Genomic DNA, 13,131 nt, shown 5'->3' on the forward strand with positions numbered 1-13,131 from the left:
TCCTTCCTGGCACTGAGATGTCACCAGTGCAGTGAACTGGGCTGAGCCTGCTGCTGAGCATGCTTAGACACTGGAATTTCACTGAGATTTTGCCTGTTTAATGCCAGCAGCTTGTACACAGGGCCCTGCTTGCAATCAGCCCTGGTATTTTCAGCTGGCTTGGCCCTAAGCTCTAACCACAAGACTTCAGAGAAGCTCCATATTTATTCTTTCCGGCATATCACAGTGCCCCATTAAACAAGGACAAAAGATTTCCTTATGTAATAGGGATGCTATTTGTTATTTTTAACCTTATGGCAGCCAAGATTTGTGCCAGGTGGCGTTCTGCCTTAACCAGGGAACTTCAGGAGGTTACATTCCTCACTGTCATCCCTGCCCTCTGGCACAGCTGATGCCCATACATGGTTTCCTGGCTGCCTGTCCTTGTGCCTATCTGTGAGCATTTATTTGTGACAGCTCACGGAAATACCAGTCCTGTTTAACAAGGTAAATCAGGATGCTGATCAGTCCTTTCCAGGATCCTGCAAGAGCTTCTGCTTCTAATAAAGGGTCCTGTCTGTGTGAAATCCATAAAGTCTGTTTACATGTATCTATGCTACCAGAGAAACACCATCTCCGTAGCTGAAGTTTTCAATTTCTCAAGATAGCTTTAAATCAATTTGTTTAGTCCGATTAAGCCCACGGAAAGCAAACAAATAAAATGGCAGCAACTCCCAGCAGCTCAAGAGTGAGAACAAGCAGCAAAGAGGGCACTAAGCCATGGGCTGAGCATCCCGAGCAGCAGCTGGGACCCCGCAGCCTCCCCGCGCTCCACGGGCTCCCTCCTCGCCTGGCAAATTCCATCAGCAGCACCACTGCGCCAGATTTGGGAAATTTCATGGAGCTTAAGCAAGTCTGGCTGCTACAAAGGATGCTGCCAAAGCCTGTTGTACCTCCAGACCAAAACAGGAAAACCCAGTGCCAAACATCCTTCGGGTCCAAAGGAGCTCAACAGCAAATGATGATTTTCACTGTGCCATGGCTGGTCTGGCTATTTGTAAGCAAGTAAGAGTGACAGATCCTGTGTCTGCCCCATGGCTTACAATTTTATAAAATACACATGGGACCTTGAGAAGAATAGATATAAGTTGTCACAGATGTGATATTTCAATTAGCAAAAAATATTCATTAAAAAATCTGAATAACTAAAGCTAATAGGGAATGTAACTCCACCTTCCTATGAACAGAAGGGTGACTGGCAATTTTAACTATGCGCTCACATAATTTAGAGGGTTTTGCTTGTTTGCCTCTAACACAATCCCCCTTCATTCAGTCTCCAGGCTGGAGGCACAGAGAGGTAGAATTTTAATTCTTTTGGCCATTTGTATACATGTGGCATTTCTTGACCTTTTAGGGTTTGATTTGGAAACCTATTTAACTTTTTGACGTAGGTGTTTTTGTGGGTTTTGTTGGGGAATGCCAAAAATTTTCTGCATGTAAGGAAAAAAAATCAATAAGAGTAACTGTATGACTTCTTCTGTTTGTACCCAGAGGGCCCTCCCTCTATGTCTGCAACACCAGTTAATGTTTCTTAGTAGCACAAGCTTCTTATTCAGCTTTGTTTTGACAAAGAAAGATAAACCACTGTTTTGCTTTGCCCTTCCCCCACCATTAACTAATTAGTTTTATTTAGTTTGCTATTCCTTGCTCCTTGCAGGGGGAAAAAAAACCCATGTATTTTAAAATAATAATTATTTAAAACCACATTAAGTTGTTGACTATGTAGGTTCTTACAAAGAATTTAAAATAGAACATAATTATAAATCACTGCAAAAATGAGCTTGTCCTGCACAGGCAAGGACATTTAATTATGTCCTTGTATGACTGGAATCACTGTAAACAACTAATATTCCTATTTGCAAGGACAGAAATAACAAGCTCATTCAGCGGTACAGAAAAGAAGACATAAAAGGAAACCAAAGGCTAAACCAGAATAAGCCACTGGAAAGTTTTATGTCAACAAAACTGGATTTAAATTAAGTAACATCAATTCAGTATTTTGACTGTAAATGAATCAGAACATTAAAACATGTTTTAAAGGGAACATTTGTGATGAAACATCTATGACTAGTTCTTACACCACAGGAATAGGAAAGTTCCTACTTATTTCTGTGCCTGATCAAAGCCCAACTGCAAAGTTACTTCTCTGGCTTTGGGACTGCTTTGTAGACCTGCCTTTTGAAAATGAGAAGAGCAGCAGAACCGCCAGGAAAACACTGAATAAATAACATAACTACTTGCACACAAAGGAAAACACAGCCCTGATGACATAATTAAGAAGTTCCATCCTACCACATAAACATGAAGGGTGGAATTTAAATTACACAGATAATTTCCATTCTTACGTTTTCTAATTTTCTGAGTGCTTGACTTTGCAACTTAAATCTCTTTTATGATTGTTGTTTCTGACACTGATTTTCAGAAATGGGAGTAGATTTTAATGGTTTTTACTTCGCCTTACTCAATGGCAAAATTGAAAAAATGGCAAAATTTAGAAAAACCCACAAAACAAAACCCCCAAGATCAAACCAAAGATGTGCATTTCTAAGCTATTTGAAATAAAAGGAGATGAGTCAATAGTCACCTTGCTTTAAAATTAAGAGGAAACAAGCAGAGCAATTTTCCAGTGAGAGGAAATAAGGAAATAAACTACACATTCAACAACTCCAAGATGCCCTTCCAAATACAAACAGAACTCATCTATGCAGTAATTTTGCAATGGTGATAACAAAATTGTGGGCAGACAGCAGAGAACCAAATAGATACACAACCCATAGCAAGGATCAGCCAAATTAAAGGGAACTTCTTCCACTGTCAAATTTTGAGTAATTAGTACTTCCATTAGAGGCAAAGTTCCAGCTTTAAGCAATTCTTAGTAATTAGTGTTCCTTTATTTTGCCTGGAAGTCCTGACTTCAGCATTCTCTTAGGACATGCATTCTGCTAGCCAGAGCTACACAACGCAGATTAACTCGACTAGAAGGCGATTAGCGTAGGCAGATGAAGATGTAATTTGTCATTCTGTGCACACTGCTACTTCTAGCCTGGGATGCAATTTTTATTAACACAGCAGGCTGACTCAAAGCGGCAAAGACACAATTTTCTCCTATCTGTGCCTATATGATTGCCTAAGATACAAGCAACGTTGAGATTTGAAAACTGTACGTGACCAAATGACAAAAAGTGAATGAAGTGCCAGATTACATCTTCCCACACAGCTCCAACCAGCTACAGGAATTCAGTAACTGATTGCACACTTAATAATTTAAGATAAATAATTTAAAATGTGTGATGGAGGAGACTTTTCTAGACTTACTTACCACATAATGTAAATTTAGGGATGAAGATGCCAGGCTGAGCAGGAAGCAGAGGCTGGTGTGGTGGACAGCACATGGACAAGGCAAGATTTCCTTGCCAGAGGCACTACAGTGTCTGCAGAGTGTGTGGGATAAGCTCTCTGGGTCCTCACAATCTTGCCTTTTAAACAGGCCTAGCAATACAGATCTCCCAAAAATGTGTGTTCTTGCTTTTCCTGGCTGTTGTCAACATGACTTCTTTGCCAACCAGCTGAAGATTCTTGAAGAAAAGGTGCGAAGTAAAAAAAAAGAAATTTCTATTTGCACTACAACATCGAGTATTAGACAACTCTTAGACTATTTCATATGAGCTCTGATGTGCAAGACACAGAACCACCAAGCAGCAGTTTTACAATCTTTTACCCAATTTCAAGACCCCTCTGTTGAACAGTACCTACACCAAAAGGCATGTGGCAGGAAGCACCACGCTTTGCTTTCTCTGCCAAACACAACCACAGCAACAATTATCTTCAGCTGCAATTTCTGAATTTCCATAACTGCAAGAAGCAGAGCCCCAGGACCATGACCTTCACCCAGCAATCAGTGGGACTGAAGGGAAAGCTGGAACTGCAGCTGAGGAAGGAGAGCAGAGCAGGACCTACTCCCAGGAGTCTATTACTGTGAGAGGCTCTAACTGTTCTTTTGCAAATACTACTGTTCACATGGCCTCCAGATTGACAGGCCTCGTGTGCTTTTAATATTAATTGATGTAAAATGAAACATGACACTCTTGATCTACAAAGCTTCTCTTCTTACAGATTAGTCAGCATTTATACATGGTCAGAACTAAGGTCAAAGAAAGGCAAATCTTGCTAAATATGTCAAAAATCATAAAAGGTTCCCATATTTTTGTCCAGATCTTACCTTTATCATATTTTTTACAATTCTTTTCCAAAGTGCAGTTGCAATGTGCTTGTGCTTTTAAGCTAGAAGGTATGTTAAATGCTCAATGAGGACCCACATTTTTGTGTGACAGAGAAATCAAAAGTGGCAATGTTCAAATTTCTTGAGGGAGAACAAAAATTCTTCTCTGACATCTAACATTCAATGATAAACTCACAAAAAGATACTTTGAAAACTTCATCGCTGAGAAATTCCTGTTTTCCCTCATGGAAAGAAACAAGTATCAGCTTCTGCTTGGAGTGACAGCAGGTTTTCCCAGCTGCATATTCTCACATGTAAGATATATGACCCAATGATCTTTATGAGTTCACTAAATGTCAGGATCACTTCCTTTTATTACAGATCCTTTTCAGCAGGATTCTGACTGGAAGATCAGTGCTATACAGCTCAGAAAGGCTCTGGCTGCTCTGCAGCCCTCATGCAGCTGTGTCCCAAAGCACTGTCAGCACCTCAATGGAGAACCTGGACACTGCTGCTCAATTCTGCCCATTCTTGTGCCAAACTCCATCCCAGTTATTCTCTTAGAGGAGGGCATGCTGGTTTCTAGCCTTTTTTGGCTGAAAGTCTCCTCCTCAGCAAGTCAGAAAGCATAAGTTATTTGCTATTAGTAATACATTTCATACTTTTAAAGATTTGTACTAAGCCATGACTATGAAGGCTGTCAAATCCACTCAAATGCTTCTTATTGCAAGATCAGGCTGCATATCCATAGATCCTTCCCTCCTTCACCCACCCAAATTAAAATCATAATTCCCAAAGACAGCCACTCTTCTAAAACACCACACATTTCATATAGTTGATATTAATAAAGTATGAACAATGTTTGCAGAAATGTTAAAAAATCAGGTCAAGAACTCTGTCTGAATGCCAGTGTTATTAAATAAGCCAATCATCCAACTTTGAGTAATTAATGTCCTTGGTTTTTATTTGAAAGCCTCATTTTCAGCACGTTCATAAGAGACAAATGCCCCATGCCAAAAGGAATGAACGTGAATTAACTCCTTTGGATGCCAGTTGCAGGAGGAAAATGCAATATTGGCAGGCTGGATACAGCACAGCACTTCTGATTGTAGGCTAAGTTTTGCTACAATTTGATGATTTCACCACATATAGTCAAGGATTTGATCTGTTCCCATCTGTGCATTATCTGAGTATCTAAACAATTGCCCTAATGCATTTGAAAACTTTAAAATATAAAAGGAAAACCAACAAAGCTGATGGTATCTCCAGATCACCATGTGAAGTACTAATAAGCAAATGCTGTACAACCCATGTTCAACAGACTGAAAATGATCCTTCCCAAATCCAAGTGACATCCTTCTGAAGCTGAAAGTGAGAGATTACAGCTGGCTGAGCATGCACTGTACTGTACACTCATTTTAAAAGCTGCCATTGTAAAAGACCCTCCAGGCTTTCTGTTGGCTCCTTTGCTCTTCTTATTAAGAGCTGCAAAGTTCCTCATATGTAACAGTAATTAGAGGGGGAGATGGAGAAAAACTAATGAGAGGGAGAGAGGTTTATTTTTCTAAAGAGGTGCAGTAAGATTAATAGCAAGACTATGGGCTATATATGTTATTTTTATTTCATCACCTCCGAACACGATAAATATTTTCAGTTGGAAAAAATTGCAAGTATAAAATTTAGTATTATCTTTACAAATCCTTTACAGCCTCTGTATGTGACATCCTCTCCTTCCCTCCACCAGACAATTATGACACAGAAATACACTCAGGACAGCAGTTGTAGAACTTGTCTGATGCGCTCGCACTTCTCCAGAAGGTTTGGGTCTTCTCCATCAGAACCGTCAAATTCCTTCATAAAAGCTTCAGCTTTCTGCACAGTTTTGTCTCGTGCACCACCCTGAAGACCTTGCAGATAATCCAGTAAAATGGGGAAATACTTATCTGGAACCTTGAAAGGAAAAACAAAAGGAAGGAAAAACAGCTTTATTTTTTCCCCTCTCAATATGTATTCACAGTCACATCACAGCATCATCTGAAAGAGAGTTAGGAGAATGGCACGGGCCTTGGTGTTTGCCAAAGTCCAACTTCAAGTGGAAATCCAAGTGGAAATGTTTCCTGCCAAGGTTCAAGCTGCCAGGAGAGATGGACCCTGGTGAGAGGACTGTCTGTGCTTGGTTGGATGGACAAAGCATCTGAGAGGAAATGCTCAACAGATGTGGAAACGCTGATCAGCAAATGCAAACTGCCTGACAGGGAGCCCAAGGCTTTGAGGGTTGGTGGAAGAAAAAAAACAAAACACATTAGCCAAACCCTCCTTTTGGAAACACACATGTAAATCTTACTAAATTTGGTGAGAATTGCATGCATATGCCTGAGGGAAGAATTTTGCTGGGATTCCCATTACCCTTACCCAAAAATTGTTTGCTAAGATGAGATACCACCCACCACTGCACACATTGACAGAATGCTTATACAAAGGACTAGAATTTAATTTGAAAAACAAACTGAAATCCAGACATATGGAAATAATTTTTAAATCATGCTGACTAAAACTGATAAGCTCTACCAACATGTCTAACATTAAAAGCACTTTTGTCATCTACAGTTGCATTATCAACGTTTCACTCCCTTTCTAATTAACTAGTCAGAGATTAAGTTTTAGCTTATCTGGTATAACATCCAATTTAAATGATCATTATATTAATCTTGACAATAACTTAACAAGGGCTGTGGAGTGATTTATTCACTACTTCATACTGAAGTACTTTTAAAAGGAATAGGTGAACAGATCTATGCTGATCTTAACTTCATGTTTTGTATCTGTGGAACAGGTTTCAGGCAATAACAGGATATTTTTTGCTGTGAATCATGAGATGTTAAAATGATCTCATCCTGCAAATATGTTTCTCCATGTTTAACTTTACACATACAACTTGACATGAGTCAAGTTAAACACATACGTAAGTATTTAAAGGATTCAAGACTAATTATTCGAGGGCGGTTTCAATTCTGCGAAGTCTCAACATTTCAGAGAAGACAGAGCTTCAACAGACACTTAATTTACAACTTATTTCTCCATGGACATTTGGCAGCAGAACTTTGATCACTAAAACTTCTATCATTCCAAAAGAAGAGGAAGAAAGAATATTCCAACGCTGCCTTCATCAATCAGGGGTATTACAAAGCAATAAATCAAAACTTAAGTCTGTGTTCAGCCTCGTAACTTTTACACTATGGAAAACCTCCTAGTTCTTCACACAAACACTCTTGCATTAAAGAAACAATGTAGCTACAAAAGAAATATTAATTTTACAATGACTAACACTGAAATGCATGATATATGAAGCGTTGCTATACTATAAAAATCAAACACCGTGAAAAATATCTGTATTTTTAAAAGTTTTCACCACAGTAAGCTGGTACTAATAACAGATAAACCCATTTAGACACAAACAATTCCAGTGTGACAGTGTTCCTTTAATGTAGATACTCAGTATACTGAGCTTTTAAAGTCAGCAACATTTCCACATTTCAAACCTTGGCCAAATTATCTCTGTAATTTACAACTCTAGTTCTCAGAGCTCATGGCACAGGCATACCTGTGGAGGTACAGTTATTATTATGTCATTTAAGCAAAATGCTTGAGGGGGCAATTGAAAGCCTGCTCTAAATTTAGAAATCCTAAGTGTGCAGACTTAACATGAGGCTGCCTGAAGGCAAGAAAACATTTAGCATTTGGCCCTAAGGGTGCTCAAGTGTTCAAAAAGTCTGATATTTTGCTTTAACATAACACAGCTCTGGGGTTTATTTCATCAGGAGCTCACAACACAGCAAGGTAAGATCGTATTTCCTCCTGACTTACACAGACAGTAGAGCCATAGCAAGGACTGGAACACACAAAGAAAGTTAATGAAATCCAAAATTTAATTCTTCAAATACAGTAGTACAAAAGTGGTAATTTCAGGGGTCTTGGCTAGGTATTCCAAGGAGGAACACAATCCTTGTTCCAAGGTCAGTTCAAGGCTGGTTTGAAATTGGAGATCAAGATCTCCCAGCATGGCTCTGGAAGTCAAAGCCAGGCTTATGGGATTTTGTTATTATTCTTTTGTTAAACTGTTTCGACCTTTTCTTGTTTCTTTTTCTCTCTCACACACCAATCCTGCCTCTGTCCTAACTTCCAAATATGCACTGGAGCTGATTAACATGGAAATAATCCCAAGTGAAGTAATTCCTGTCTTTGGGAAAAGGAAGGAAACCCTACGAAAGAGTACCAGGAAAAGAACAGTTATCACTTTTATCCTCTGCAACTCTGTATTTTCAGACCTGGAGACCTCAAACACCCACGTATTTTGCAAAGCAAACACAGACACCAGCAGAGAGCTCAGCTCATTGATGCATTTTGGGTCACCTTCCAAGGAGGCTTCAGCCACCCTGCCAATGCCCTGAAGTCCAGAAGATGAAAACTGATCTAATAACTTCCTAAAAATGCTGTGCCAGATGAGAAAGAACTAACAAATGACCTAGTGTTTATTTTATCCTGGGTGCTGGAGAAGTATACACACCATAGGTACATAGGCCTGGCTTGGAAGCTGTCAGCCAGCCACCAGATGGATTTTAAAGGAGCTTATAAAACCATTTATCTAGCAAACAATTTTAAAACCTCAACTTATTTCTGACAGAAAGAGGCCTATCAGCACAGGAAACCTGATTCAGGCCTTTGCATGGCTCTTCAGTAGGCATCCAAGTGACACCATGAGATCAAAGATGTGGCTCAGGAAGGAAAGAAACTTATGTCTCCTTTTGTACGTTAGTCATGCTTGGATTACCAACAGATTTTATTCTGTAATGGACAGGAAGTTGAATTTGGGTATAAAAAAAATATTCAAAAGGAGCTGGGTGTGCCCTCCCTATGGTCCTGATGAAGAAAGAGACTTCATCACATGCTTAATTATAAGCACTTGAGCAGTTCTACTAACTTCACTGAATCTGGATGCAGATGTTAATCATTTCTGAAGCTCATATTCAATGCTTCTCTGATTATTAAACTACAAAATATGTGAATTTCAATAAATCAGAGCACTCCCATCAGAATTGTAAGAAAAAGTATGTTTCATTTCAGTGTTGAGAAATAAGGAGTTAAACTGTGTTTTGATACTTAAAACAAATGCTACTTACAGTTCATTGTGTCCCAGTATATTTCTACACAAACCCCAAAGTAAAGAGGTAAAAAAAGCAAAAACACCCCTCTGCCTGCCAAACAATTTCTAAGTAGCTTTGAAGAGCATACATTGATTTTGAAAGGTTGATAAAGACTTTTAAAGGAGAAACTTAAAAAACAGAAGGCAGAGCAAACAACCCAGAAACCAAAATCAAATTTGCATTCTCTAACCCATCTTTTTAAAATATTTACACCATATGAACATTTTTGCCCTCATGAAACTCTGTTGTTAATTATCTGGCTGTCTAAAAAGGTAGCACCCAATGTCAGGTGACTGGCTTAAGAGCTGCCCACTAATTTGGGTCAGGACTATTGGTATGAGTAAATGTTCAAGTGCACACAAAAAATCAGCAAAAGCTAACTGAATGTCAACAAAATGAACCAATAAGTGAAGCACTGTGCAAATGGGCAGAGGTTTGTTGTATTGCACAACAAAATGAATGACCTGACACTCTCATTTGATACCACGATGGTCAGATACTTATTGGAAATTCAATTTATGTTGTTTTTTAAGTTATGAAATGAATAGATTTCAGTATGGATTCAAGCCTGGCTTCTGGTTATACTTTATGTTTTTCACAATCAACATCAGGTTTCACTTATATTTAAATGAGAGAGCTATTTTAACATCTTGGCAATATGGCTGTACATCTATGGAGCCAGATATCTGAAACAATATGAGAGCTGTGGTTTACAGTATTGGGTTCTGCATTAGGAAATTCAAATTAAGGATATGACTCAAATTCTCAGCAAACTCCAGATTTAAATAAATCATGAATCTGCTCTCTTTATGCTTGCTATACATCGAGTATAAAAATCTAGCATGCAAAGGACAATGATCACCAACAAAATAAAAAGATTATAAAAAGCAATTAAAATGCTTCAGCATCTTGGTTAAAAACAAAGTAGTCTGTAAGTTATCAAAAAAATTATGAGACAAGTGCATGGCTAGTTCTAACTATAACTAATGTATAAGACTGTATCATATTTGTTCTGAGAAAAAGCATCATGAATACAAACCTTCTCTTTATCATACATGTGCAGGAGAAGCCACGTCTGTCTTGTCTTTTGAAACTTCCATTTTTCTGGGTTTTTAGACCAGCTGTAGAAAATGAGGAGAAAAAATATTGCTTAAACAGAATACTGTGATAGCAAAACATTATTTATTTAGAAAATCTTCCCTACACTGCTTCCAAGTGACTTTGTTTGCACAATGCAGAGTGTCACGGCACTGTGGGGCACAGATACTGCACATGTTTTGTGCAGGGCCACCTGGCTTCTGGGCAAAAAAATTACAGGAGATATTATAGCCAAGAAGGTTATAAATTTTCTTCAGAAAGCATGGATTACTTGAAGTCAAATATCAAATCCCCCCAGCTTTGGCCAGTCCTTTATGATTGGTCATTGCCCTCATTTGACCAGACAACTGAGCACCCCAAATTCTTACTCCTGCTGCAGGACTGAGTATTTGGGGAGGTGCAGGGGACAAGAATCAAGTTTGGATTTCAGAAAGTTGCAATTTCACAATTAACTGAAATTTACATGAAATTAAGCAGCCTCTGAAGGACTGGAAGGAGACTTGTGCTCCAATGGTCACCTCAGCAATGGCTGCAGCCCATCACAGATGGCTGTTATAGAACAGACAAAATTCACCCTTCAGGAGCAAACAATTCAAGGCTTGGGCTTGTCTAAATGCATGACCTAAATATTTATATTTAAAAGCTAGAAAAATGGGGGGTTTATCTCTCTCTCCCTCATGAAAAATACTCAATATTGTTAAAAGTGAGAGGCTGAACAAATTATTAGAATCTCCAAATGTTTGTTGGCGGGTCAGCAAACACATTTTCAATATACAAAATTTTAGCTGGGTTAAAATAGCACATCCATGTGCATCATGAACATGTTTTTAAAGCTGGTATATTTTGGTTTAGATAAAGGCATTTTTTTCTATAAAAAATGAGCAAACCAGTAATTCTAGCTATAACATGAAGACTACTTTTTAAAATTATGTGCTTGAAAATTAGTATTGTAACATGTAAAAAATCTGACAGCACACTAAAGTATCATTTGAAAAGAAAGGAAGAAAAATATAAGGAGAAAATCCAGAAACTTTCACATTTATTTGATTTTTCTCTAAAGAAAAGTAGGTCTCCAGAGGGTAGCATGCAAGATGCCATTAATGTTCCAACTTGTTTTACACAGCAATAGAGAGCACAGAAATAAGTTGAAAACCCAGCTGGGTATGAGAATTAGTATTGTTTAAACACTGTCAAGTCTAATAAAGCAAAAGAGTCCTCATCTTTGGTGAATGCTGCACCAGCAAATATATTGTTCAGTCAATTCAATGAAAGAGAAAAAAATGAGACCACAAATTTGTATAGAAAGGTTAAATGGAAGCCTCTGAAAAAAACCTAAAGAAAGAAATTATTGTCTTGATGTTCAAATTCAGGATAAAGAAAAAGAATCACTGCTCATTTGGGTTATCATCAGCTAAATATATTAAAATAGCTTATAACCAAAATGTAAGGTAAAAATCAGACAATTAACAGTAAATCAGAAAGGACAGACAAAACCAATAACCACAATATATCCTTTACATGTTTGAGCTAAATCTACAGATCAGCTGATTTAGAGGCTTCTTTTAGTAGCCAAATAAGTAGGCAGAAGTGTGCAAAACAAATATTGCACAAAAGCAGAAGGCCAAAAACCTGATACAAGGTATAGAACTAAATAAAAAACTATTATTATGGTGAAACCATCCCCTCTCCCATCACCACCAGCCTAGAACCCAAAGCACTCACAAAACAAAGTCACACAACCCTTGGTCTCACTTGTCTTTGCAGCAAGGTTCCCAACTGGACAACAAATGACTCCACCTGAAGTGTGAGGAGCCAACACAGAATAAAGTAAAAATGGCTTTTCTTGTGGGTGCAGTTTGTGGGGCCAAGAACAACCGGCTCATCTGTACCCACTTATTCTGTTTGCCAGGCAAACATAGCAGCTCCCAACAGAGACACTGGGACTTCTGCAGGAAGTCCTTCAGAACAAACAAAATAAAGCAATGCCAGTGCTTGCTGACTTTTTAACCTGTTCTTTTAGGAAACTCATCCTCAGGAAGAAGAAGGTAAGCTTAAAATGCTTTTCTGCGTAAATAAAGCCTGGAAACAATTCGCATTACAGCCTTTGCAAGGTCACAAGAACAAGCCGAGTGACAAACCTGTGGCTGCATCCCAGGAAAACAGTTCCTCTGCTAATGAAAGCCTTTAACATATGTTTGTATTTCTCTAAACTCTGCTATGTATTTCAACATTTCAACATTGTGATGATATCCATTGCTTGGACACACCATGGAGTACTCTGAATCTTCTACTCTGCTAATTTTATGTTTCTATCACAGTATCACCTGAGTACTGTTGGCATTAAAACTTGAAAAATACAGCCTGATTTTACTTAATCTCCTATAAAACTATAGGATGTTAAAATATCTTTATTACCTAGTTTATAAACAACTGAGACCAACAAATGAGTGCACCATAAGGTTAATTGCTCTTATTAACCTATTACCAAAACCATATGCTCTCTTCTACATGTTAAGGCGAGTTGTAGTCTTGCATCCAAGACTCCATATGGACTTTCACTCCTGTGAATTCTCT

At 38.4% G+C, this 13,131-nt stretch overlaps 1 protein-coding gene across 4 annotated transcripts in view; it reads right to left on the reverse strand.

Annotated features, from left to right (window-relative positions):
• Nucleotides 1–5,195: 5,195 nt before the first annotated feature.
• CHLSN (cholesin) overlaps nucleotides 5,196–13,131 on the reverse strand; it is a 120,501-nt gene continuing 112,565 nt past the window's right edge. For all 4 annotated transcript variants that reach the window (XM_088063966.1, XM_088063964.1, XM_088063967.1 and 1 more), the window contains exons 4-5: nucleotides 10,499–10,580; nucleotides 5,196–6,208 (exon numbers count right to left, since the gene is read on the reverse strand). In XM_088063966.1, the coding sequence (XP_087920092.1) occupies nucleotides 6,026–6,208; nucleotides 10,499–10,580 (265 nt within the window). In that variant the 3' untranslated portion in view covers nucleotides 5,196–6,025. The remainder of the gene's footprint in view (nucleotides 6,209–10,498; nucleotides 10,581–13,131) is intronic.

Source organism: Pseudopodoces humilis, chromosome 18, assembly GCF_049639895.1.
Source record: "Pseudopodoces humilis isolate 2021_Gansu_Grassland_sample_001 chromosome 18, ASM4963989v1, whole genome shotgun sequence".
NCBI classification, from domain to species: Eukaryota; Metazoa; Chordata; class Aves; order Passeriformes; family Paridae; genus Pseudopodoces; species Pseudopodoces humilis.